The sequence below is a fragment of the Exserohilum turcica genome (assembly GCF_000359705.1).
Source record: "Exserohilum turcica Et28A unplaced genomic scaffold SETTUscaffold_12, whole genome shotgun sequence".
Classification (NCBI taxonomy): domain Eukaryota; kingdom Fungi; phylum Ascomycota; class Dothideomycetes; order Pleosporales; family Pleosporaceae; genus Exserohilum; species Exserohilum turcicum.
Window position 1 is genome coordinate 1,022,554 of NW_007359937.1, and position 24,509 is coordinate 1,047,062.

At 53.4% G+C, this 24,509-nt stretch overlaps 9 protein-coding genes across 9 annotated transcripts; 5 read left to right on the forward strand and 4 right to left on the reverse strand.

The window, feature by feature from the left end:
* Positions 1-1,289: 1,289 nt before the first annotated feature.
* On the reverse strand, positions 1,290-2,644 carry SETTUDRAFT_183097 (uncharacterized protein; the record flags this gene model as incomplete). Its single annotated transcript, XM_008024495.1, has 2 exons — positions 1,290-2,435; positions 2,483-2,644. The coding sequence occupies 2 exons, from the start codon at positions 2,642-2,644 to the stop codon at positions 1,542-1,544; spliced, it is 1,056 nt and encodes a 351-aa protein (XP_008022686.1). The 3' UTR covers positions 1,290-1,541.
* A 456-nt stretch (positions 2,645-3,100) lies between these two features.
* SETTUDRAFT_167540 (uncharacterized protein) lies at positions 3,101-5,408 on the forward strand. Its single transcript, XM_008024496.1, has 2 exons — positions 3,101-5,017; positions 5,070-5,408. The coding sequence occupies exons 1-2, from the start codon at positions 3,562-3,564 to the stop codon at positions 5,090-5,092; spliced, it is 1,479 nt and encodes a 492-aa protein (XP_008022687.1). The 5' UTR covers positions 3,101-3,561; the 3' UTR covers positions 5,093-5,408.
* An 875-nt stretch (positions 5,409-6,283) lies between these two features.
* Positions 6,284-10,560, reverse strand: SETTUDRAFT_146884 (uncharacterized protein; the record flags this gene model as incomplete). The annotated part of the gene is made up of 5 exons (XM_008024497.1): positions 6,284-8,275; positions 8,322-8,871; positions 8,921-9,404; positions 9,457-9,511; positions 9,567-10,560. 5 exons carry the CDS (start codon positions 10,558-10,560, stop codon positions 6,630-6,632), a joined length of 3,729 nt encoding a protein of 1,242 aa, XP_008022688.1. The 3' UTR covers positions 6,284-6,629.
* Positions 10,561-11,619: 1,059 nt separating this feature from the next.
* SETTUDRAFT_26080 (uncharacterized protein) lies at positions 11,620-12,374 on the forward strand (the record flags this gene model as incomplete). The annotated part of the gene is made up of 4 exons (XM_008024219.1): positions 11,620-11,791; positions 11,850-11,969; positions 12,024-12,227; positions 12,283-12,374. 4 exons carry the CDS (start codon positions 11,620-11,622, stop codon positions 12,372-12,374), a joined length of 588 nt encoding a protein of 195 aa, XP_008022410.1.
* Positions 12,375-13,024: 650 nt separating this feature from the next.
* On the forward strand, positions 13,025-14,320 carry SETTUDRAFT_127140 (uncharacterized protein; the record flags this gene model as incomplete). Its single annotated transcript, XM_008024498.1, has 4 exons — positions 13,025-13,082; positions 13,136-13,296; positions 13,386-14,012; positions 14,069-14,320. The coding sequence occupies 4 exons, from the start codon at positions 13,025-13,027 to the stop codon at positions 14,264-14,266; spliced, it is 1,044 nt and encodes a 347-aa protein (XP_008022689.1). The 3' UTR covers positions 14,267-14,320.
* A 3,050-nt stretch (positions 14,321-17,370) lies between these two features.
* On the reverse strand, positions 17,371-18,407 carry SETTUDRAFT_159333 (uncharacterized protein; the record flags this gene model as incomplete). The annotated part of the gene is made up of 3 exons (XM_008024499.1): positions 17,371-17,719; positions 17,772-18,281; positions 18,337-18,407. The coding sequence occupies 3 exons, from the start codon at positions 18,405-18,407 to the stop codon at positions 17,371-17,373; spliced, it is 930 nt and encodes a 309-aa protein (XP_008022690.1).
* A 676-nt stretch (positions 18,408-19,083) lies between these two features.
* On the forward strand, positions 19,084-20,052 carry SETTUDRAFT_159334 (uncharacterized protein; the record flags this gene model as incomplete). Its single annotated transcript, XM_008024500.1, has 1 exon — positions 19,084-20,052. One exon carries the CDS (start codon positions 19,084-19,086, stop codon positions 20,050-20,052), a length of 969 nt encoding a protein of 322 aa, XP_008022691.1.
* A 384-nt stretch (positions 20,053-20,436) lies between these two features.
* SETTUDRAFT_37412 (uncharacterized protein) lies at positions 20,437-21,063 on the reverse strand (the record flags this gene model as incomplete). Its single annotated transcript, XM_008024280.1, has 1 exon — positions 20,437-21,063. One exon carries the CDS (start codon positions 21,061-21,063, stop codon positions 20,437-20,439), a length of 627 nt encoding a protein of 208 aa, XP_008022471.1.
* Positions 21,064-21,368: 305 nt separating this feature from the next.
* On the forward strand, positions 21,369-24,364 carry SETTUDRAFT_167544 (uncharacterized protein). The gene is made up of 3 exons (XM_008024501.1): positions 21,369-21,712; positions 22,132-23,132; positions 23,183-24,364. Exons 1-3 carry the CDS (start codon positions 21,551-21,553, stop codon positions 24,210-24,212), a joined length of 2,193 nt encoding a protein of 730 aa, XP_008022692.1. The 5' UTR covers positions 21,369-21,550; the 3' UTR covers positions 24,213-24,364.
* Positions 24,365-24,509: the final 145 nt, after the last annotated feature.

Consider the following 24,509-nt stretch of genomic DNA (forward strand, 5'->3'; position numbering starts at 1 on the left):
CCAACTTTGCCGCCTAGCTGAGCTGAGCTGGGGCTGGGCCTGACTGCTTGTGCTTGTGCTTGCTGGGTCGGGCCCTCTTTTTTTTCGTATTTTGCCGACAAGGCCAGCAAAGCCCGACCAGAGAGGAAAATATCGCCTTTCCTCGAATCATCAGCGCGCGCCAGCCATCGTGGGGTTCAATTTCGCTTCATATCTTTTGGGGAGGGGGCCCTTTTTTGTTTGGGTTCCACAAGACCACAGACACAGACACACTTTACCCATGCACACGGCCAATCTTTGCCGCGCCGCCGCGCCAAAATGTCATGCCATCTGTCACTCACTTCCTTCTCCCCTTTCCAGGAAAAGGAAAAAAAATTACGCGTGGCTGGAAGACTGCCGGTTGGGCCATATCGCAGGGCGTGATATCATCTTGGATCTGGATGTTATTAGTGCAGTGCAGTGCCGAATACCCTAGTGTAGAGGAGCCACGTCGATGGAAGGAAGGATGCATTAGTTACATGTCACGGGCTATGGCTGTTCAAGGTAATGGACGCGACCCCCTTCGCTTGGTTGGTTGGCTGGCTGGTCGGCTGGCTGGTTGGCTGGCGGTTGCGTTATCCGCTTTTCTGTCACTTTGCGCGCGCCCAACGACCACTTTTGGCATTTCCCCGACAATGTTATTAAGCGTTCGGGGGTGCTCAAAGCATAATTGTTCGAGCTTAGTCTTAGGACAATTGGCAATTATACACTTTGCTTGTTATGCAACCTGGCCGTCCGGGGCGGGTATATTCCTTCTTCTTCCCCTTTGCATGAGTAATCATGATTCAAGACGGGGCGGGAACAGACGATGAATGAGTCTCTTTCCTGCTCTCTCCGTTCCCTGGTTTACGGATAAGCAACGCCGTCTATGCGCATGATTGCATAGATCACGGCGCCGTCAGCCCTTTTTGTTGCCCTTTCGGCGGAAGCGCCAGGACGGGATCATCGCCTTCCTTTCCCCTCACACATCAGACCATGCCATGAAGCCTTGTCCTGGTAGCAATCCTTCGGGGACATGGGTGCGGGGCCATCGTGGACCCAATGTGGTAGATAGGCATATATCCAGGGCCTACTTTTGTATCGTGTGCCCGACGCCAAAGCCTCGCCCTTTAGTGTAGACCGGAGGACTGCCCGTCCGCCAGGGTCAATACTGAGGAAGGGGCCATATTGGCGCCTCGCGGGAAAGACACCGTGGCGTATTGCTATACACTGGGGTTATCCAGACTATAGACCTGGGTGGTCACTGACTTGTTGCGTGGAATTGGGGGAGTGTGCGTCGCAGGAAGTGGCAGGAGGAAGCCCGGCCAAGCTATTGATACGGTACAAAAGGAATATAGCCAACGCGGAATGCATCGTGTGTTGGAAGGGGTTAGCAGCGCACCGCCACAGCTCAGCAAACGCGTGTGCTTCACGCCAAGCTAGAACAACACGTCAAGCGGAGCTACACCGTCTCTTTCTGAGCGTCTTGCAAGAGCCAATGGCTGGGCTGAATGTCATTGCGCATCTGTACTAACTCAACGCCCTTAGTCATCTAGCTCCCGTCCAAAGTCGATCAATCGCAGCTTGGTCGCATCCTTGGGGTGGAATTGGGCAATCCTCGCCCTGACCAGGAATCTCGAAGCCGCAGAATCCCGCTGGAGCTGGAGGTAGGCGTTGCCTTTGCCAGGCCCCATCAGAGTAGCAAACAGGTTGCCTATCAATTGCCGCATCTCTGCGTCGGCTGCTTCAGCTTCCGTTGGCGGCTCTTCCTCGTCGTCTTGCTCGACAACCGCCTTCTTGCCCCAGATGTCATCGATTCTGCGCTGCCGTGTCTTGTCGGATGGAGGCTTCTTGGTCGACTTTGCGCGCCCTTTTCTGGTGAAGCCCGCAGCTAGTGTGTCGTCGTCTACATCGAGCATCTCGCCTACCACGGGCCCGCCTAGCTCTTCGGCTGCGAGCATGGTGGAGAGGTAGTCGTTGATAAAGTCATTCATGGCCCCGCCAAGGCGCTGCATCTCTTCGTCGTAGTGCTCTTTCTGGGCACGTTTGGCGGCAATCAGATCGCGTGCGAGTTGAGCAGGAGTCTTTTGGGAGCGGTCCTGGTGCTGTGCACGCAGCCGCTCAATGCGGTCTTGCATGGCCTGGGTGAGGCGGTTGGCATCACGTAGGTTGGCTTCTTCGCGACGAAGAGCCGTCTCTTTGGATTCTAGCTGAGATTGCGTGCTAGCAAAGGCTTCCTTGGTTCCCTGGACGTTTTGCTGGAGAGTACGTGCTGCCAACAGGGCGGGCAGAAGGGATGCCTGGGGAGGCAAATAGGTGGCTGTTGGCGTCAAGCGCTTGTATGCGTCTTTGACAGCCACGAGTTGCTGCAGCCTCTGGCGCGGGTCCTCTGATGCATAGGCGGCGGTTTCCAGGTCGATGCTGGATTGAGAGCGTAGCTGGTGTCTGGTTAGCAACGCTCCCTACAATACTACGAGGCCCTCACCTGGTCCAGCGCTGCTTGTTGTTCCTGTACGCGTGCCTGCAGCTCCTTCACCGTCTGCGCCAGGCGAGCCTCCGTGTCGGCCGGGTCAAAGTCGACAGCATCGTCCTGGCGCGCGCGGGCATCACGCGCATATTCTCGTATCCGCTCGACGGCTGGATCCATGTCTCTTTCTCGTCGTCGTTCTCTTCCTCGCGTGTTCTGGTGGTTTGCAGGTTCGCTAAGTAACAGACGCGTCGTGTCTGGCGCGTGGGACCCTCACGCCCCCACCCGCTTCGTCGACGTCCGGCAGTGCACGCTGTCGCTGGCCAGGCAGAGCTCGTCGGCAGTCGTATCGCGGCCTTGGGTGCAGTCGCTCTCTGGCATGGGCGGTCGCGGTGTGGTGGGCACGTGACGTGCCAAGACTTAGCGCGTGTCCCCGCGACTGCTTCCTTTTTGCACGGCTGCGCTCCTTCCCTCTCGCCATTCGCCTGCTGCTTCCCCAACCATCGCCGCCCCAAGCTCCTTCTCCATCACCACCCCTCTTCACTGCCCACCCCCCTTTCTCCTTACCATTGCTTTCTCGTTTGAGAAGGCCGGCGCGCAACATCGGACTCTCCCCCACCTGAGACGCCGGATCGCTGCCGACAAGGTTTGACGGGCGAGCTTTCTTTACTTGGGCCAGTTTCTTCATCTCTCGACCTCACCCATCCATCATCCATCCATCCATCCATCGCCCCCGAGAGAAACACACACCACCACTCTGCCCGACTCTCCTGCTCCATCACAAGCTCCATCACGCTCGACTGCCCACTCTGTCGACGCATCCCTTTTCCGACCTCGCTCCCTCTGCACGCCCCAAAACTCCGTTCAAGCTCCTGGCGACCTCTCCTCCACGCACACCTTCACCGCCCTGTCGCGATTCCCTCCAGCCCGTCCTCACAGCACGCTTCCCTTCACGGCCCCCGCTGTACATAAAAGTCGCAAAGATAATCGAGATCAATTGAACAAGTCTCAACCTCGCGTTTGCGCCCACGTCGACTGCTGTGAAGAGCGCGTAGTCGCGTTTACGATTCAAGATCCCACACTCATACATAGAAGCCATGTCTGCATCCCCCACCATTGCGGCTTCCTCGACGAAGCGGCCCCTCGAGGAGCCGTCGTCGCCTGCCGGACTCAACGACCAGCCCGATGCCAAGCGCCCTGCCCTGGACAAGATGGTCAAGGACGACGCCCCCAGCGCAGACGACATTGAGATCGCGCACCCCGTCAAGGCAGATGGTGTCGCCACCGAGGCCCTCAACGAAGAGCTTGCAAAGGCGGATCCTGACCTAGCTGCGCCCGCCGTGGAAAATGGCGCAGAGCCCACCCACTCCGACACGGTCGTCCCGGACGCTCCCTCCATCCTTGAGACCCAGCCCATCCAGTCGACGTCTGGTGCCAACGGCCGTCCTGTGAACCCCAACCAGCAGGTTGACGAGACCAACTGGCTGCATGTGCGTGCTTGCATCGGCACCAGCGAGGCCGCCACCATTATCGGCAAAGGCGGAGAGAATGTAACCCAGATCCGCCGCCTGTCTGGCGCCAAGTGCACTGTCAGCGACTACTCACGCGGTGCCGTTGAGCGCATTCTTACTGTAAGCGGCCAAGTGGATGCTGTGTCCAAGGCATTTGGCCTCATTGTGCGCACTCTCAACCAAGAGGACCTCGAGACGCCTTCTACCTCGACATCCAAGGCCTACCCCATGCGTCTGCTCATCCCGCACATTCTCATTGGCTCCATTATCGGCAAAGCTGGTGTTCGAATCCGCGAGATCCAGGAGGCTTCCAATGCCAAGTTGAATGCATCTGACACCCTCCTTCCTAACTCGGGCGAGCGCTCGTTGATCGTCCTGGGTGTTGCTGACGCTGTGCACATTGCTGTGTACTATGTTGCTCAGACTCTGGTTGAGCAGTTGACGGAGCGCTTTGGTGGACCCGCGGCATCTCAATATGCCACCCGTAGCGGCATGGCTGCCAATGTGGTTCCAGGCGGCATGTCTGTCCAGCCATACGTCCCTCAGCCTGCCGGAGGTCAGTACTCTCACCCACAGAATTTCCGTCGCCAAGAACCTCCTCAACGCACCCCCGCCCATGGAGGATATGGTGCTCCCCACATGCATGGACAGGCTCCCCAGCAGTCGCCATACGGTCATCCTAGCATGCCTTATGGTGCTGCTTCGCCCAACCGTGGTGGTCCCTATGGCGGCGGCCCTGCTGCCCCCACTCCCTATGGTGCTCATCCTGCTGCAGCACCTGTTGCACACGGTGCAGCGCCTCATGCAGCAGCAGTTGGTGCCATTCCCGGACAGCCCCTCACACAGCAAATTTTCATCCCCAACGATATGGTTGGCGCCATTATTGGAAAGGGCGGTGCCAAGATCAACGAGATTCGCCAGCTGAGTGGCAGTGTCATCAAGATCAACGAGCCTACCGACAACAGCAACGAGCGTCTTGTCACTATCACAGGTACACAAGAGTGTAACCAAATGGCACTCTACATGTTGTATTCGCGACTTGGTCAGTAAACCCATCCCCTTTGATTGCACCCTCAAATTAACGCGCTATACAGAATCGGAAAAGCACCGTATCTAGGCACATGTGCTTGCAACGTAAGCTTGCTGCCGTGTGGCGAAATGGGCAGCAATGTAAAATGAGCAGGGCCTCGACTGTTTTCTTCTCTTTTTTTCTGGGTTTCCCGTCGAAAATGCATGTGAATATGGGAGCAAGGCGTAGCGGGTTTTGATTTGTTTGTCTTTTCTTTCCCGTAATCTTTTCTGGGGCGTGTATTACAAGTACGTACGCCTTCACTGAGTGCTTCCTTGTACTACAAGAGCATTCACCTGGTGGGCATCAGCTCGTAGACGGTTCTGGGTGACTGCTCTCTATCTCTCTCCTCCCCTCACCCCCCTCCTCCCCTGCGGTCTCTGAGCACCCGCCACATGATTTGCACATATCTGGTAATCTATCAAAAGCTTATGATGTTTGAATCGTTGTTTTTCGTGATGCCGTCTTGTTGTTGTCGATGGGTACTAACTTGAGCACCCCCATATCATTCATGTCCACATGTGACTTTTGGTTCTTGAGCCTGCACACATTGCAGCATCACAACATCTCGAGTTTTTTTATTCGAACCAGAGCTGGCGTGAACAGCTCTATATGCATCGCGTCAAGGACCAGATATCGTGTGCTTGTAGCAGATGCATCTTCATCTCCTCGTTGTCCCTGGTTTCGCTGTCCATTTGAATTCAGCATAACCACTAATTATACCATTCCCTCTTGCACACGATGCGATGAAGCGGATATAAGCTTAGCACTAGACTCAGCAGTTACTGCGTCAATAGCTGTATATCCGCGCCGTCGCTTTATCGCATACATGCAAGTCGATATGAATACTGTTCTTTCGTTGAGCGACTTTGTATTATATATATATATATATCTACATAGGCTTGTAGGTACATGCATACGCATAACGTATCCAAGTATGCATATAAATGTAAGAGATATCAGGGTGTATATAATGTGAGATTGATTGCTGAGTTGGGTAGATGTATACATGTATCCTCTCTCCCTTTCTCTACATCTTTCTTTGTAAAGGAGAAGCTGTGGAAAATACGTAAATATAGCAAGGCTAAGACTTGTAAAATGAGTACAATGAAGATGAGGGTAAAGATTAGAAGTAAACATAGCAGCTTTTTCACAATGATTTCCTTTCTTGCTTTGTATAGCATAGTATGTTTTGAAGAAGATAAAGATGAAGAGAGAAAGTTCAATGTGCTTCATTATGCATTACCCTCTTCCCTTCCAAATGCATTTAGCAATGCTAAAGAACATGCTCGATCTATGCTACCCCCCTCACCCCACGTCTACACCTGAACCCACTCATCCTCCAACTCCACCGGCATACTCTCCGTGCCATCACCACGCGGCCTTCCCTTCTTGGGCGGGGATTCCAGCCGCGTGCCTTTTCGCTTCCCCACAACGGCATAGTCTTCGTTTGCTGAATCATTCGAGTCGACGACTGACGGCGCTTCACATGGCGCGGCGAGCGTGCGTGAAGGTGGACTGTCATGTCAGTACCATGCAAAGCGCAGAGAAACGGGTGCTGAGTTGGCGCTCGGTAAAAAAGAGCTTACAGCTTCTCCACGCCCTCAATCACTGGCACGTTTGTTGTGTCCACGGGCTCCAGGTCGGGCAGCTCCTCGTCCGCTCCATCCACCGCGTCCTTCATCTCGACATCCTTTTCCTCGCTATTGGGTTGCTCGGGCCGCCGGCACACGGCCTCTGTGTATGCTTCTGCCAGATCTTCCCGAACGTACACCACGCCCGTGCTGACCTTGGGCCGGCTGCTCTCTTCTTTGTCCAGTACTACGCTCTCATCTACAACCTTCTCCACCCTATCGTCGTTGTAGCTTCGCCATTCTTTGTTCTGGAAATCGTAAATGTAGATCCAGTAGTGCCCACCCTTGACATCGCCGCGATGCACGAAAACGGCGTGCAGCCGGTACGGAACCGATGTACAATCACCGAAAACATTGCTGATTTCGGATTCTAGCATCGTCATCTGGGCATCAATGCCTGCAAGTTCCGAGGCGAGATCAGTGGCACGGTCGTGCAGCGTCTCGGACAACTCTGGAGGAGGGGTTGGTAGACTGGCTGGAGCCGCTTGCTGGTCTTCATCTTCCGTCCTCTCTGTAGACAGGCTCTTGATAAAGTCGCTAGTGGCTTCAAGACACTCTGGTAGGTTCATGTTCTCAATACCGCTCGTCTGCAGTTTTGTCCGCTTTGCGTCCAGCTCTCGCAGCTGCTTCTGTTTTGCCCATTGCGCTTTGCGGAGTTCCAGTAGCTCGGATTCGTCTAGCATTGGTGTCCTTGCCAAGTACCGGTCTAAGTACATGGTCTTCTCAAGGCCAATGTGCGAGTGGTCGTATACGGGCTGGCCCTTTTCGTACTGTAGCCGCTTTACGTTGATGATCTGAATAGGTGCAGCCTGCTCGACGTAATCGTATCTGGTACCACCACCACCTTCTATTTCACCTAGACCAAAATCCTCGTCCAAGGTCGCGTAGAGCGAGCGATCGCGGCGACCAGTGGCAACCAGGAAGTGGTCTCGAAGCTCCTGATTCTTTTGGACTCCATCCGGTTTCTCCATGACTGTTGTGACATCACCAAAGAAAAGCTTCTTGATGGCGTCTCCTTGCTCGCCTTCTCGTAAAACACTGTCGCCCGTGATGGCACAGGATATCAGATCGAAAATGTTAGCCATGACCTCTGCGGCATCCTGCTGTCGAGCACTTTCTTCAATCCGACCAATTGTGGTGCTTGACCGAACAGGGGATTTGATAGCCGGTTTAGGGTCTGCTCGCGGTGGAATTGGAGGTGGCCGCGTTGGTGGAGCAGGGACATCAGCCTCATCCTTTTTATCATTGTCCGTAGAGCTAACCTCCTTCATCTCAGAGTCTGCAGGAGCAGTTGTGTCGGCATTCTTCATGACAGAATCTGCTGAATCGACATGACCGCCCTCTACAGCGGATCCTGCAGGAGCCTCGACTGGCGTAGAATCGTCCGCAGCAGGCGGTAACATGGGGCCACTGACGACCGCTCCATCAATGGTACCAAGGCCTGCGACTCCAGTGGCATCTGCATCCGGTGACTGTACCGTCTCCTCTGAAATGTCTGATTTGCACAGTGCAAGTGAAGCCAAGTCTATTTCAGGTTGTACCGTATCGGTAGGTGCAGTAATCATACGCTCGAAAAAGGTGCGCAACTCGCGGACGACTGGGCAGGGTCAGTATATATTTGCAGATATTCACGACATACAAACATTTCTGCGCAGTCTTGACCCTTTCCGGGGTGACTGCCATCCGTCCAACCTTCTTGTCCTTGAGGGCTTCTGGCGAAGGGTCTTGCAAGTGCTCCTCGCAATTGAGAATAAGGTCCCGCAATGGCTTGATAGTGAAGAGAAATTGCAACACGCTATTTAGATAACATGTGTTGCCAATGTTCCTGAGACCAACTGGCCATGAGTCGAGTGGGTAGTTGTTGCGCCGCACGACAGGCATGCTCGCATTTGCAGGGCGGTTGCCGAACCTCTCGGCCTGATCTTGCTGAATGAGAGCATGTGCTTTCTCCATTCTCGCTCTTTCGCTCGTACCCATGTCGTAGGTGCTGAGTAGAGAATCCAGAACAGCCGGGTCAAGCGCAACACTTCTGTCCGAGACTTGGAAGTGAGCATATGCATCGCCAAGGTCCATCTCAGGCTCCGACATGGTGCCGAATTTGAGGTAATGCCGCAGTCGTTCGCTTTGTCTGTGCTCTGCTATAATCTCTAATGCTTTTTGCGCGGTTTCTATTTCTGCTGGGTTGTCTTGCGTCTGTGGCGGATTAGTCTTTGCTCTTTGCTATCAAAACAATGTACCGTACCTTTAGTGTGTACATGGTCTGAACAAAGTCGTCTGGTGCAGTGTGATCAAGCTCGAACCATGCCATGGCCTGATCGTACGTCTCGATGGAGCCAGAAGCTTCTGCCTTGATTTTGTCACTACCACGTACGTCCCCGAGGACTCGCAACTGCTTCCGAGCCTCTTCGGCTTGCAGTGTGCTGATATCAGCCAGCCGAGACCTGAAGGAACCAATGATATGATCGTCGCCAATGACGTCTGCATGTGCTGGATCAATACCAAAGTACTCGTATGCGCGCCGAGAGTCCCGTTTGCTGATGAGGCCCTGAGAAGCCAGCAAAGCAACCTCGACTGCAAGCGTCTCACTTTGGCGGCCGGCTGCGAGATCCTGCAAGCATTCAAAGTAATAGGCCTTGTTCTCAATGTCAACAGCAACCTGACGGGAGAAGGCGAAGAGAATCAACGAGTCGTCAAAATCAGCTAGAGCACCTAGGCTAGCATAATAGCTGTAAAATGTAAGTGAATGGTGATTGTTGGATGGATGGTGAGTATACGCACGGGTGATCCTCTTCATGGCTCGTGCTACGTGTTTCTCGTCCTTTCACCTTGGGGTCTGTATAGCTTGTCAGTGTCCACACGCGCAACGAGCCGTCCAATCTTGAACATACAGTCGGCGCATGCGAGTACCCTCTCCATCTCGTCCCGCGAGGGGAAGGGGTGCATGGGCTGGTGTCTGCAGCCTGTGCGGTCGGCCTCGGGAATACTGGTTATTATCGTGTTCAGCTCGTAGCGGGCATCTTCGATCTTGGTGCGTAGGGTGTAGTCGAGAGGGTGTGCGGTGCTCTCCGGCCTGGGGAGGTACCAGGCTTCCACCAGAGTACCGTCATCCTCTTCTTCTTGACGGTTCTCGAAACCCAGACGCTTGAGAATGGAATCGCAGTCTCTGCCAAAGGTCCGAAGGAACTTCTTGTTAAGCAAAGGAATCCGTGCCTTGCCCTTGGTCGGGTTCAACGAGTCCTGCAGATATGTGTTGAGGTAGTCGGGAGCGTCCACTCGCCGTGCCATGACAGCATCTGCACGGTCGCCAGCAATCTGCTTCGCGACTTCCCATCTTTTGCGCAACTTGGCTTGGTTTGTCAAGGTCTCGATGTCCTGGTCGGAGAAGAAGGGCGGCTTCATGCTTATGCGGACTTGGATCGAGCACTCGGGTGCTGAGCAGCGGAAGACGTAGGTGCGTGAGCGCAGCTGGGCCTCGAGGCCGTTGACGCCATTGGAGCCATCCTCGCCCTGGTAGAGGAAGTGGTGCAGGGCGTATTCCGTATTTCCCTTTGCACACCACTTGGCCTGCACAGCAGCATTGCGGTGGTCGACGACGACGTCGAAATGCCAACGACACTTGGTGCAGTACGAGGCGACCTTGTATATGGATTGCGAGTCGGGCTCGCGGCCAGCCTCGACGGGTATCGACTGGCGGTCTTTGGTGAAGAGATTGTGTCTGCAGTTCCTAAAGGGCACTGCAGCGACGGCCGGGGCCTTTGCGTCGTATTGGGGTGGCGGGCTTGTCAACAGGTTGCGGCCAGCGCGCTCTTCATGGCGGGGGTCGTATGTGAAGAGGTCCTGGAGGAGGCGGGGCGCAGTCTTGCCAGCGGTACCGGAGACCATGGCTTTGCGAGCAGCAGAGGAGCGTCGTGATGGATGACAGGGTGGGGGATGCAATCGTCACCAAGAGAGAGGGCATTGAAGGCGGCGACTGCCCAGCAAAGGCGCGGCACTATGGCGCTACAGAGCGGGCGACGAGGGCGGATTGCGAGACCTGGAGCTCTTCATGCGAGTGTCTTTACGCTTCATGCATTTGAAATATTACATATATGTCCACACACACACGAACAGGAAGAAACGGGTTGCAGGCGAACGGCCGCTCAGGCTTGGCCCCGACGACGCGGCGCGCCATGATGGCAGACTCCCGGAACTGGGAAAGCCGCAAACGGAGCACCGCGCGCTACCGCCTACCGCCCACCGAAACACGCTCCGCAACACAAGGCGCTGGCCTGCAGCAGCTGTATAGAGGCCAGCGTGCGCTGGACGGGGATGAAATCAACTGCGCCCTTGATGGCAGCTTCAGATGCTGACCATGGTCGACACGGGTGTCACGTGGCTCCTCCAGCGCGCAAACTGTCAAGAATGCGCAGCGCTGATTGGCTGGATTGAACTCTAATTCAATTGGCTCCAGCACGAGGACGTTACATAATCCTCTTGCGCTAGTGCGCTTTCGGCCTACTACCTACATAGCACTATTACCACCTCCACTGCCTACCACCGCTATACTACCGCTATACCACCAATTATTACTATTACCTACAGCCGATGATTGCAAACTGGAAATGCACTGTTCAAGCTGCACTCTGCTCTGGTGGCAGTTTACTAGCCAACAGCTGTCCATGACAATCCCGTGTGACTCTGAAAAAGCCTGCAAATATACCAAGATAGACTTTGATGATACCAATAACTAATGCGAGATGTCTCCATCTACACCTATATGCAAGTGCTGGTTTGGCTGTGCTTCTGCGTGACGCTGGATTGCGGAGAGCCTGGGACGCTGGGTGCCAAGACGCTTAGGCCCTCTTGCGCATCTTCCCGCACCCGGCCAACCTCACCAAGACCGAGAGAGAGAGAGACGTCGAGCTCCCCCAAGACGACATCGACGCCCCCATTCCGCCCCCCATGGCCGACCACACCTTCCACCCGCGGGATGCCCTTGCCAACACGCTGAGCACCACGCTGCAGACAACCGCCGTGGGTGCTGTCGTTGCCGGAGTCCGGAACACTCTTCGCAAGCAGAATGTGGGCGCCATGGGCATCCTCACCCGCTCCGGCGGCATAATCGCCCTATACGGTCCGTCGCTGCTCAATTGAATTGCTGCCGCGCCCCAGTGAGCTAATGCAACGTGCAGCCGGCGTGGGAGCCACATACCAATTCACTCTGGACGCGACCAGCAACCTGCGCCGAAGCGACGACTGCTACAGCGAGGCCGTCGCCGGATTTGCTGCCGGCTGCGCTGTCGGTGTGGCCAGTACGCATGCCCGCCCGCCAATGCACCCGCTACCACGCTAATCATGCCTCCCAGGACGAAGCCTTCCCTTCATGCTCGGTGCCGGAGCTTGCTTCTCCACCGCCCTCACCGCGTACCGATACACCATGGGTCTCCGAGGCGTTGGCGACATCAGAGAGCAGGTCGACGACGACGGCGAGGTCGAGCGCAGGGAAGAGCTCAAGAAGCTGCGCAGGCGGCCACTGTCCGAGACACTGCAGCAACTGGGCGAGGGACGAGGTAGGATACACCAAAGCCAATCCCTGTGCATCACCAGACTGACTGACTCTGCTAGGAATCTACGGCCCCGGCTACGAAGAGAGGAGACGGCAGCGATTGCTGGAGAAGTACGGAATTGACGTCAAGGCAGCGCAGGAGTCGGCTTAGAAGCACCACACCCTTTCCTTTTGAGTTCACTACACCAAATACCTGGTTGCGAAGACCTGGGCGGCGTCTGGCTCATGTATATACTACGTCAACAATTCGAGACATTCTTGAGGCTGTTCCCTGGCTATCCGCCCAATTCTTGGTTTTGGAGGCACATATGTATCCAGTTCAATCAATTGAACCTACACATATGCATTGTAGACGAAAGTGCACGTCTGAACAAAGGATAGGCCCTCCAGCCTCGCTCCACCCGATATTCGCGCCGTTGCCCGTCTGACAAAGCACAGCATGCGATTGGGTGGAACGCGGGGTAGCTCGCATGACGCCCATGCGATGGTATCGTGCCTTTGAGTGACACTCCTGCAACGTGTAGAAGCTGTTTTCTGAACGGGCAGGCAGAATCAATGATACCTTTACTCTAGATTACATGGTGCGAATCAGATTTGCAGTGACTCCCTCTTGCTCTACATGATGTTGTCGCATCGCTGTGCTCTATGTCGCGCCCCGCCAAACCATTTCTCGACGCTCTCATACGTAGCACCTCTCTTGACATGGCAGCCTGATTGAAGCCAGCCAGCCATACTCCGCATTCCTCAATTCGCATTTACTTCCCCCAAAACCGCCTCTTCAAAAGAGTGAGAAAAAAAAACATGTCCGACTCCAATCTCAAGGAAACTTTCTACCGCAAGTTCCAGCACGATGTCGCATGTACGACGCTCTCCCCCAACTCTCCCTCCCGCCTCCTAACAACGCGCGCCCAGCCCTCCAAGCCCAAATCTCCGCTCTCCCCGAAACAGCACCTGCAAGCCGCGAGCGCAACCAGGCCATAGACCAGTGTCTCGAGGGCATAGATCGCCTCTCGCACGAGGTCAAGGACGCGTCGAGCTACCTACCTGCATATGACCAGCGAACATACAGCGAGGTATGCAAGGCCCTAACAAGCGACTACTACTAATACGACAACAACAACAAAAAGAAAAGAGCAACGCATGAGCTGACGCGAATGCATAGGCGATAAAAGGGCTGTCTGAAAAGCTGCAGACGGTAAAAAATAGCTTTGATCCACCCAAGAAATTCAGCTTCAGGAATAAGCGGAAAGACGGTGGTGCTGCGCCCGTCAACACTGCCACCAGCACTGTTACTACGACTACTACTACTGTATCAACAGCGAAGCAGGAAACATCGAGTTCATCGCTGTCTGCAGAAGAAGCAGTGCCATCACGACAAGAAAACAGTACTGCGCACCAGGACCATGCATCGACATCTACATCTGAACTCTCACACAAGTCTTCAGTTTACATTTCGCTTGCACCGGCGGCTCCCTACGCCACTAGTTCGCCAGTCGTATCGCACCTCGCGCGCTGTGTCGTTGATCTCTCGCCTTCGACTTCGGCTGCAGATGGTGGCGCGCCGTTTGCTACGCTGTATCTGCGGAACATCAAGGACAGCTTGATCATCTGTGGCCATGTCTCTGGTGCTGTACACATTACCCATGTGTCGAATAGCGTTGTGGTGATGGCGTGTCGCCAGTTCCGCATGCATGCTAGCAGGAATGTCGATATCTACTTGCATAGCGCTAGTCGACCCATTTTCGAGGACTGCGAGGGTCTGCGGTTTGCGCCTTTGCCCGAGTGTTATGTATGTTGTGCAAATAAGCCAAAACCCGAGCTTTGCGTCCAACTAACCATTTCCAGATCACACCAGACTTTGCGCAGTCGGCGAATCAGTGGAATCAGATTGACGACTTCAAGTGGCTCAAGGCTGAGCCCAGTCCGCATTTCTCCATCCTCCCGGAGAATGAGCGCATCCCTGACCAAGTCTGGAGAGACGTGGTGCCTAGAACAAACAGCGCCACCCTTGAAGATACTCTCGAGGCTGTCCATGTGCAGTGACAAGGCCTGGTGCCCACAACACGATACTCAACCCCAAAGAGACAGATAATCAAGACCCACAACATCACCAAAGTGCATCAAACGAATCTTTCGACGGCCGTAGTATAATCGTGTTGTATATGACATGCTACTCTGATGCCGGCCGTGCTATATGCTATTATGTGTGAGAAGAAACCTGTCTAGCTAAAAAGCATTCGCTGGAAAGATTATACCACCACCTCATTCCCGTGAACCATAGCCTAAGTATGTGTCCAGAGCCGCGCCGCTCTATGCTAGGCACAATAGGCGATGCAAGAATGTCCCATCAAGACGATACCCCACTACAACAAGCCTTCGTTATGACATACGAGTCTGTCCGAGAAACCAGTCCATCGACTTATGCGAAGTGTGCAACGGCAAGCATCACGACGACAGCCGCAAGAGAGCCCTTTCCAACACCAATGTTATGGCCTGTGTTGATCGGGACCTCGACGTAGGTAGGTGACGGCGCGATGATCGATCCATTTGCGCTACCAGAGGGGTAGAGATACCTGAGGAGGCAATTAGCAAGTGCATCAAAATGTGAAGTAATCATGGAGAACTTACCCAGATCCGGAGGCACCAGTAGAGATACCTGAAGGGTTGCTCGTGGCGATAGCTTGAGTGTTGGTCTCGGGATGGTGGCTAGAGTTACTAGAGGCTGGTGTAATAATGTGAGACGTCAAAGTCTGCGTCTGGTAGCTGGTAATCTTAATCGTGCTATCAGAGGCGGTAGAGTTCAATTCTACTGGCGGCGGCGGGCTGGGATAGCCAGAGGTTCCAGGGCTCACATCCGGATACGTGCCCGAAACGGTTGTCAAAGAGCTGGTAACGGCTGGAGAAGACGGAATACCACTCAGATAGGCGCTTGAGGATACGACCGGACTACCAGATCGAGTAGTATACGCACTCGACGCAGATTTAGTGGAAGAAACCCCAGATGGAGGTGAAGTAAAAACAGCACTCATGTTGGAGCTAGTGAACGTGACTGAGCTACGGAGCGATGAGGGATACACACTTAGCGAAGGCATAACAGAGCTGCTCGACATGGCCGTGGGATACGTAGACATAGAATCAGTTCTGGAGCTTGACGAGACAGCCGAGATGCTCGACGGTGTGCTGTATGCACTCGAAGCTGGTCCAGTAGTCCCTGGTAAGGTAGTTGGGTAGTCAGATGAGGTTTGGTATCCACTTGAGGATGGCCGTATCGACGACGAAGCTGTTGAGGAGGTTGGCACAGCACCCGTGTAGGATCCTGATGGTACTGTGGAACTGTCTGATGAGACAATGTATTCAGTCGACGATAGGCTAGCAGAGCTGATGCTTGACGATGGGCCTGTAAGGGAGGTAGACACGGGATATGTGCTGCTGAGTGGCTGAGTAGCTGAGCTGCTGGGTGGGATTGAGGCAGGGTATGAGTTAGGGGGAGTCTTCGAGCTGCTGCTGGGAACTGGGCGAGAAATTGTGTACGACGAAACCACCGAGCTTGTGGGAAGGGTGCCATATCCACTCGAAAGGACAGTGGAACCAGATCCTGTCGAAGACGCTGGATAGGAAGTACCAACGTTGTCCGTGCTAGAGGCGGAACGAGTCACAATGGAACTGCTTGAATCTGTCCCAGTAAGGGCAGAAGTGATTGTGACAACATATGAGATTGACGGAGTGGCAGATGGAGTTAGCGTTACGACAGCTGTGTCTGAGGGAGTACCGCTGTATCCTTGAGATGCGCTCAAAGTAGTGATAGCGACAGGGCTGGATGAGCTAGACAGTTCCGGAGCCACACTGAATGGCATAGCGTAGATGCTTGAAGAAGTCATCTGTGTGGGTAGAGCGCTTGACTCGGGAACAACCCCGGTTGGATACTCAGAGACACGCGAAGAAGTGTAAGTCGCTGTGATGAGACTAACAGAGCTCTCCAAGCCAGGGGGGTAGACTGAGCTAGTCATCGACGAAGCTGTAGTTGAAGTGTCAGGCGGTCCGTATCCCGAAGGGGTCGAGGAGAGAATACAGATTGTAGTCGTGGCTGTGACGTAGACAACAGCCGTCTGGGCCTCGGTGGTATAAGGAGGACAGCTCGCAATATCTGTGCAAATCTCGGAGATGAGGTGTGTGGACGTGACCGTTACAACCGTAGAATGGGTGTCAGTGAGAGCACGCTCGACACCTGCTTACATGTTAGATATAATTCACGATTGGTTGGAGATCAAGGAGGTTGAGGTGGATTAGAGGTCCGACTGATTGATCTGTGTGAAATGCAGTAATGCTGAGAGTGAGTACTTACGAGAAGCTGCAACAGGCTGAGCCACAAAGACAGCACCTCCGAAGAGGACAAAGAACTCGGCCAGCTTCATGACGATGGCGAGCGTAGCTGGAGTAGTGGGTGGGTTTCAAGAGGCGTACTTGATGGGAGAAGATAGCAAACGACCAAAAGACCGAGGTCAATCGATAACAGACGGATGGGAGAGTGGCGAGCGAGTGTAGGAAGTTGGTGGAGGAGAGAGAGAGGCTCGCAGGAAGCGGTGGTATTTGTTGACAGATGGACGGTGCCAAGACGCGGGTGACGACAGCAATTGCATCGGGTTGAGTCGAGTATAGAGAAGGCACGCTCCCGCACAACAGCAAGCATACCGCACTACGCTGCAAACCAGGCAGGTCCAAGAATTTGCACGTGACTTAACAGATTCTTCTGAGATGAGCCGGCCATTGTTGCCTTTTAAAGCAAACACTGCAGTCGCTGAGCGATGGAAAAGCCGCCGCTGCACGTGACAGCTCCTTCACCATGGGAGAATTGCGTCTCATTGGCATCTACATGTGCTGGCATTCAGCCAAGCTTCAACAAGAGCAGCAACATGTCATCAAATTTGCTACTGAGTAAGACCTACACACTTATATATATTTAAAAGTCATGTTCTAGTAGGGCTCTGTGATCTGTTGGTTGAATGGATCAAGTTTTCAGTATCATACTCAGGGTGAAGGTCCCGCTACAAACCTAGAAACTTATGTCAAGACTCTTCAGATTGGGGCCTGTATGTTTGGCTGTGGTCTTCCCAGCTCAGGGCACTTTCTTCTATCGGCGCCGTGCGTCGTTACATGAAGCTTCCTAGAAGCGCATCGACGCCGACCTTCTTTTCATTCCGAATCTTTCTCTTTTTGCCATGGTTATCTGTTTGTTCACTCTGACTAATACTTTGTGAACGCTTTATCCTTGGGTCCGGTCCATCTCGAAGCTCTCGGTAGAACCAATAGGTAGAGCTCACTGCAACAGGCGCTTGACTTTGGGAGTATGTCATGGAAACAGATTGATATGCTGATTCTTTGGTGGGATTAGTGCGAGAAATACCCAGTGAGAAATCATAAAGTTGTTGCATGGTGGAGGCTCTGGTTGTTGCAGCTGATTCCCAGATGGCGGCAGGTGTCGTTCCGTCAAAGGTTAAGCTGTTTCAATAAAGTCAACAGAGCATCATAAAGTCACGGTCCCCAGTATTACCGTTGAAGCCTATCGTCTTGCCAATCCCCGCCACAGTCTTTGATTTCAGGAGGGGTATACGGGCCGTTGATCCCAACGAGATTCAAGGAGAGAAGTGAGGAGACGCTCTTGAGCACAACACTGCTCTCAATTCCATGGTATCCGCTCAACACAAACACTCGTAGTTTTGAGAGAACACTGCTTTCAGCAATACTCCGGCCCCAACTTCTTATTGTATCGACAAGCGGTCTCTCCTTTTCAAGTCGATAACCGACCGACCCATCTTCTAGTACAAGAACTGCAAGGCCTTGAATTTTGGTGAGAGCGACAAGATGTGATATTGAAAGTCTGGGTGTCATGATGCAAAGAAAGGTCAGCATGCCAACATCGAGTTTAGACAACCGATCGATCAGAGAAGGGTATTGTATCGATTCAAGACCCCGCTCTTGAACTCGAAATATAGTGTGCTGATCGATTTCTTCTGGATAAGCCTTTCTAAAGAGACTCCATGCATGAAAGGTGAGCGTATCACTGTATGTAGGTTAGCAATATCACAAGCAGGATTGACATGGGGTCCATGACACACGTTGACTTGAGATGGTTGTAGATAGGACTTGCGTATGACCATCCGAGCCATTGCAATGCTTCGGGTTCCATGTCGTGTACATTCCAGATGCAAGCACGAAGTGCCATTGACTGCAGACTATCACAATACGGCTGTCGGTACATGGAAGGATTGATGCGTCTACCTCGACAATCAGTCGTCCATTTGGGTACCATTGAATGGACGGGTACTGATGTCTCTGAGTAAACGAGTCCTGAAGAAGGATCGAATCCCTCCATCTTTGGTACTGGCTATGTTACTGCTCAAGCTGTTCCTATTGTCCTGGAGCGAGGCTAGGAGTAAGTACAGTTTTGATACGTATTGTGGATCGAGTTCAGAATCTTGAGGCTTTCAGTGTAATCGACGCGCAAGAAAACAGAATGAGTGCGCCGTCCACTCGATGGAAATGGTATTGTGTTTGTAAGAGACTAGGCTACGGGGTGTTTGTGAACGCGTTGCCTATGGACCCACCTAAGAACGTCGGCGGCTACCCCTCATTCGTCGCCTCTCCGAACCGCAAATGTTCATGCCCTAACACGGCGACTTAGGCGATCGCGCAATAAGTACAGTCAAACTAAAAAGATCTTAGACACTGCATTCCCCGCCCTTTTGTGCAAACTACTGTTCAGTGAAACGCCAACTAAGAAGGCTCTGCTGCATCCACTCCTTCAATCTGACTCGCAATACATTTGACTGTCCAGAAGATCGACACTGTACCAATAAGACGAAATGACTTCTACAAGTCCGCCGCAACCGAAGAAACTCTCCACTCTCATCGCCAAGGGGACGCCGATGATATTGGACGGCGCGCTAGCAACCTATCTGGAAACCCTGGGAGCAGACATCAGCGGCGCACTATGGTCTGCCGATATTCTCATTAAGAATCCCTCACTCATCAAACAAACACATCTGGACTACTACCGCGCAGGCGCAAATGTCGCTATTACCGCGTCGTACCAAGCCTCTATTGCCGGCCTTGTCAAGCACCTGTCGTTGAGCGAAAAGGAGGCCAAGGACGTGGTGAAAAAGAGTGTGGAACTTGCTCAGGAAGCTCGGGATCAATACATCACCGAGACAAGCCCAGATGTTGGAGATGAGCTATTCATTGCAGGAAGTGTAGGGCCTTATGGCGCGTTCCTCGCAGACGGCTCGGAATACCGAGGAGACTACGTTGTGCCAAAAGAAGAAATGAAAAGTTTCCATCGCGGCCGCATCCAAGCGCTGGTAGAAGCAGGTGTTGATATCCTGGCCTGTGAAACAATACCATCCAAGGCCGAGACTGAAGCCCTCATCGGGCTGCTTACCTCTGAATTCCCCTCTTCAGAGGCATGGTTTGGCTTCACGCTCCGAGATAGCAACCACATCAGTGACGGCACACCGTTATCAGAAATTGCCGCGCTGTTCAGCGAGGTCGAGCAGGTTGTTTCCTTAGGCTTCAACTGCGTTCCTGACGATCTTGCACTCTCTGCTCTTCAGGTGTTAAAACCATTGATGAAGAGGGGGACAATGATTGTGTATCCGAACTCCGGGGAGCAGTGGAATGCACAGGCGAGAGAGTGGGAGGGCAAGCGGACAGAAGGCTCGAAGCTGGCTAAGAAGACAGAAGAGTGGAGGGATGTTGGCGCAGGGCTGATTGGAGGGTGTTGCCGGACTACACCGGATGATATCGGGGTCATGAAGAAGACTCTGGCATCCTAAGACGGAAACGTCGAGCCCTATGTATCATGTGTAGTCAAAAACACCCATCCAGCATATGGAATTGAAGTCATCTGCTATCTATCGCTTGGAACATAGTCGCTGGTTCAGATGAAGTGCGAAGTTAAAGATCGAACTGTTCGTTTGGCTGCTTGGAGCTTGGATCGGCCTTGGTGAGGTGGACTGGGCCCATTCTTCCCATGTCTCGTCTGCGCTTGGCCATCGTGCTTCCTTTCGGCTTGCCGTATTCCTTGTGGAATTCAGCAGCAACAGCTACGTACCGTTTGGCCTCCGCGACGCTTGAGCTTCGGTGACTTCTAGTTCACCGGTCTCGTATTTTTGTGTGCTTGGTTCAGGATAGCGCCTCTTGTGCGAATTTCCATGAGCTCACCCATCAATGGCCATGTCATCTCCGTGAGAAACTTTCCCTGTCCGCTTCTGCAGTTCCTCCAGTACCGCCTTTGCCCGATCCAGCACGTCTTCAGCACCAACCTGACCAGAGCTTGCCCTGGCATTAAGCGCGCCCACATCAAAGTCGCCATAGCCCCCATTCTTGACGTCTTTCTCCGGGTCTACAACATCACTCTCCTCTTCCTTTCCCTTTTGTGCCTGTCTCTGCGAAACTGCAAACTTGGGATGGTTTTTCGGTATGACCTTGTACCTCTCCAGAGCATTGATTTGCTTGACTAGCTCTTGCCTTATGATCTCGCACGATGTGCCGCAGAAGAGGGCATTGATGCGGAAGGCTTCTTTGCGAGCTTCCAGAGTTCCGGGCTCGCACTGCATGGCATCATGCTGAAAGGGAATTGGGTCATTCGTGAGTTGTGATAGCGCGGTTGCGAAGTATTTGAGCAGTTTTGGAATTTGGTGGTTGATTTCGTTCAGAGTATCGATGTGCTCAGCGGCAATCTGGCGGTAGGTTTTCGGCTCCTCGGATGCCTTGTCTTCAGGACCGACATTCTCATGCTGCTGGCCTGCATCGGTCGCGCTCTGCTGATCGGCTTCGGTGGACATGGCGGGGTGTTTGCAAGCTCCAGCAGATGAGGCAGATATCGGAGATGGGTACAGTTGGCCAATTCGCGAAGAACTGTTGGAAAATCTGCGAGGAAAGCGAATCACCAGAAAACAGTGAGACTCAGACCAAGGAATGTGAGCTTGCGATGTCAAAGAGAGGTGAAAGTCGGGGAAGCTCAAGCTCCGCATACGCACCGCCCGTGCACCGCCACATCTTGGCAGCCCGCGCGATGCGAACCTCACCTCCGCCCTTCACTCCGCAACCACGGTTAGCCAAGTTGACGACCCAACACCCTCCAAACGCGATTTCCGCAGCCACGCATATCCGTCACGCGCCGATACATAAACGAGACCTCCTGCGATCCGAAAGCGATATTCATAATCCATATACGGCCGTTTATAACTATTGCGACTGGTACTTGAGCATAGCGAAGCGAAGCGAAGGAGCAGCCGCGCGCCAGCATAGAAGAGAAGGACCAGCGCAGCCATGTCAGGGCCCCCTCCAGGGCCCGGACCTGTACGGGCAATGAGCGTAGGAAACGGACCTCCCAGTGCAGGTCTACCACCGCATACTGCCATGCCACCGCAAGGTGGTCCTCCGCCTCCAGGCTCGTCGGGGCCGCAATCGCAACAGAATCTGAACCAAATCGTATGTCAAGCCTTCCTTAGCTCTGCTTACTACTTGCCTCTATTTCATCCTCACCGGAGCATGTGGTCGCGACTGGCGATTCTGCATTACTGTTGCGGGTGCTCGTCGCTGCTTTGACTTGTTGCTGGTAGACGTCCATCTGTGATTCTTTTCCTCAGTCTTGATATCGCACCAAGCGCACACATTAGAACAACATCACCACCATAACCCAATATTCTCACATCATTCGGTACTGTTCTTGCGCTCTTTCCCGCATACCACCACCAACCATGAATGGCTGGACTTTCCCGATACCTTGTATACACAATATTATGAGGATACAGGATGGCACGTATCGACTTATCTCGCGTCGATTTGTCTGTTCCGCATGGCGCAGGGAGCTGCAATACATTTAGGGAATGAATGCTAATGTCTACCAGGTACTCGAGTATCTTTCCAAGAAGGGCTATGTCCGTACCGAAGCGATGCTCCGCAAGGAGTCCGAACCGCAAGCGAACGGCCAACCTCTTACGGCCCAGAGCACCGAGGCAGGCGGCGCAAAATATACCAAAGCGTTTGAGCTGTTGCGCAAATACACCGAGGATAACCTGGATCTCTATCGGCCGGAGCTGCGGAAGCTATTATGGCCAGTCTTTGTCTATTCGTTCTTGGACTTGGTGCGCGACTACTATACCAAAGATGCAGAGACATTCTTTGCTGCGTACCAAGGCATGTTCGAGCGCGATCATGACGAGGACGTCAAGACGCTCCGGCAAGTGCGATTGCAAACTCATCTACAGGAGAGCAGAATAGCAAAGCTTTATCTTGACAACAAGTACCGGATAACTTTGACGACGATGCCATTCTTCAATCTCATTCAATTCCTTGAAGCCAAGCATTTTGACGGCGGGTCGACAATAATAGACGTCATTCGGGAACATCTGAACATTGTCACAGTCGACAGGACAGCAACTGCCGAGAAAAGCATAGCAGCGATTCTTGCCAGTGGACATGGTGAGGATGAGCTTCCCGCAGAAGACGAAGGCATCCCTGGACACGCCCCTGGTCACCCTCTTACTGCGCGTCACGACCCCGAAGCAGATGCTGCGCGAATAAGGCTGCAGTTGGGTGCATATCCACAGGAGCAAGAACTGCAGGATGATGTTCGCGCTGCTTTACAAGAAGAAGACGCCAAAGCTGCGTCCAGACCAGGACAGCCAAGTTTGTTGGATGAATTTGAACAACGTATCAAACGGGAGCCCACAGAAGACGGGCCCTCGCGAGAATTTGTTCCTCTGCCACCCTCGCTTGCCCGTGATGTCTCCATGGAGGTACAAAAGATTATCGAGCACCGAGATCGATACAAGATGGAGGGAAGAACAGGCGGAGTTGGGCCTGCTGTCAGCGTCACCATGTATACCTTTCACAACACATACGATAGGTACGTCTGTCAGCTTCAAGCACACGAGATAAGTACTAACGCTGCGACAGCATTAATTGTATAGATTTCTCTGGTGATAACAAACTGGTCGCTGCCGGCATGAGCGAGTCGTACATCCGCGTGTGGTCCATGGATGGTAGCCCCCTCACCTCACCGAATGACAGTCCGGACACGCAGCCATCATCATCCAGGCGATTGATTGGTCACTCTGGTCCTGTTTACGCAGTTGCCTTTTCCCCATCTACAGCCAACCCATATCCCTCCGGCCCCCCTACAAACTCAGAGTGTCTTCTCTCGTGCTCAGAAGACAGGACAGTCCGCTTGTGGTCGTTAGATACGTTCACTTGTCTCGTTGCTTACCGCGGTCACGACAACCCTGTTTGGGATGTCCAGTGGGGACCTTACGGGCACTACTTCCTCACTGGTTCCAATGACCGAACTGCGCGTTTGTGGTCAACAGACCATATCGAACCTCTTCGCATCTATGTTGGCCATGATAATGACGTTGACTGCGTTGCTTTCCACCCCAACAACCTCTACGTCTTCACAGGGTCGTGCGACCGCACAGTACGCATGTGGCACATTGCTGGTGGCAATTGCCTGCGTCTGTTTACCGGCCACACTGGCAACGTCACAGCTATATCCTGTTCTCCCGACGGCAAGACACTGGCATCGGCGGACGACGCCGGCAACATCATCCTCTGGACGCTCGAGACGGGTCGCCGACGGAAGCGCATGCGTGGCCACGGCAAGGGAGGCATCTGGTCTCTATCCTGGAGCGTCGAATCCAGCGTGCTTGTGTCGGCCGGCGCGGACAAGACGGTGCGTGTATGGGACGTGCTGCAAGAAACCAGCGACAAGGCCGCCGACGGCGTGGCCGCAAAGGCCGATGGCGCAATGACGACAAAAGGCGCGAGCGGAACCACAGTCACGGGCAAGAAGGCGGCCAAGGAGACAGGCGTGTCTGCAGACCAGATCAGTGTGTTCCCGACAAAGGACAGCCCCGTGTACAAGGTCCACTTTACACGCATGAACCTCGTCCTAGCTGGTAGTGCATATCTGCCCACGCGCACCCAGTAGTTTGTGCAGTTTTCTCCTCGAAGCCATTTTCATGTGTTTTTTTTTCTTGAAAGGGGGAAATTTATTTTAAAAAGTGGAAAAGCCCATGATAATGGAAAGGTAGTTTGTAAGTAGGCAGTCAGTCAGTCGTAACATACCCACATGGAATACGCAATCTCATTCTTTGGATCGTGCTGCCAATGACACTAGGGGACATGTGAAGAGAGAAAGTCAATGTTGAGAAGGTGGTTCAAGTGAAGAATGCGTGGATGTTCAGGGTGATATCTTGACGATGTGCCAAGGAACACTTCTATGGTA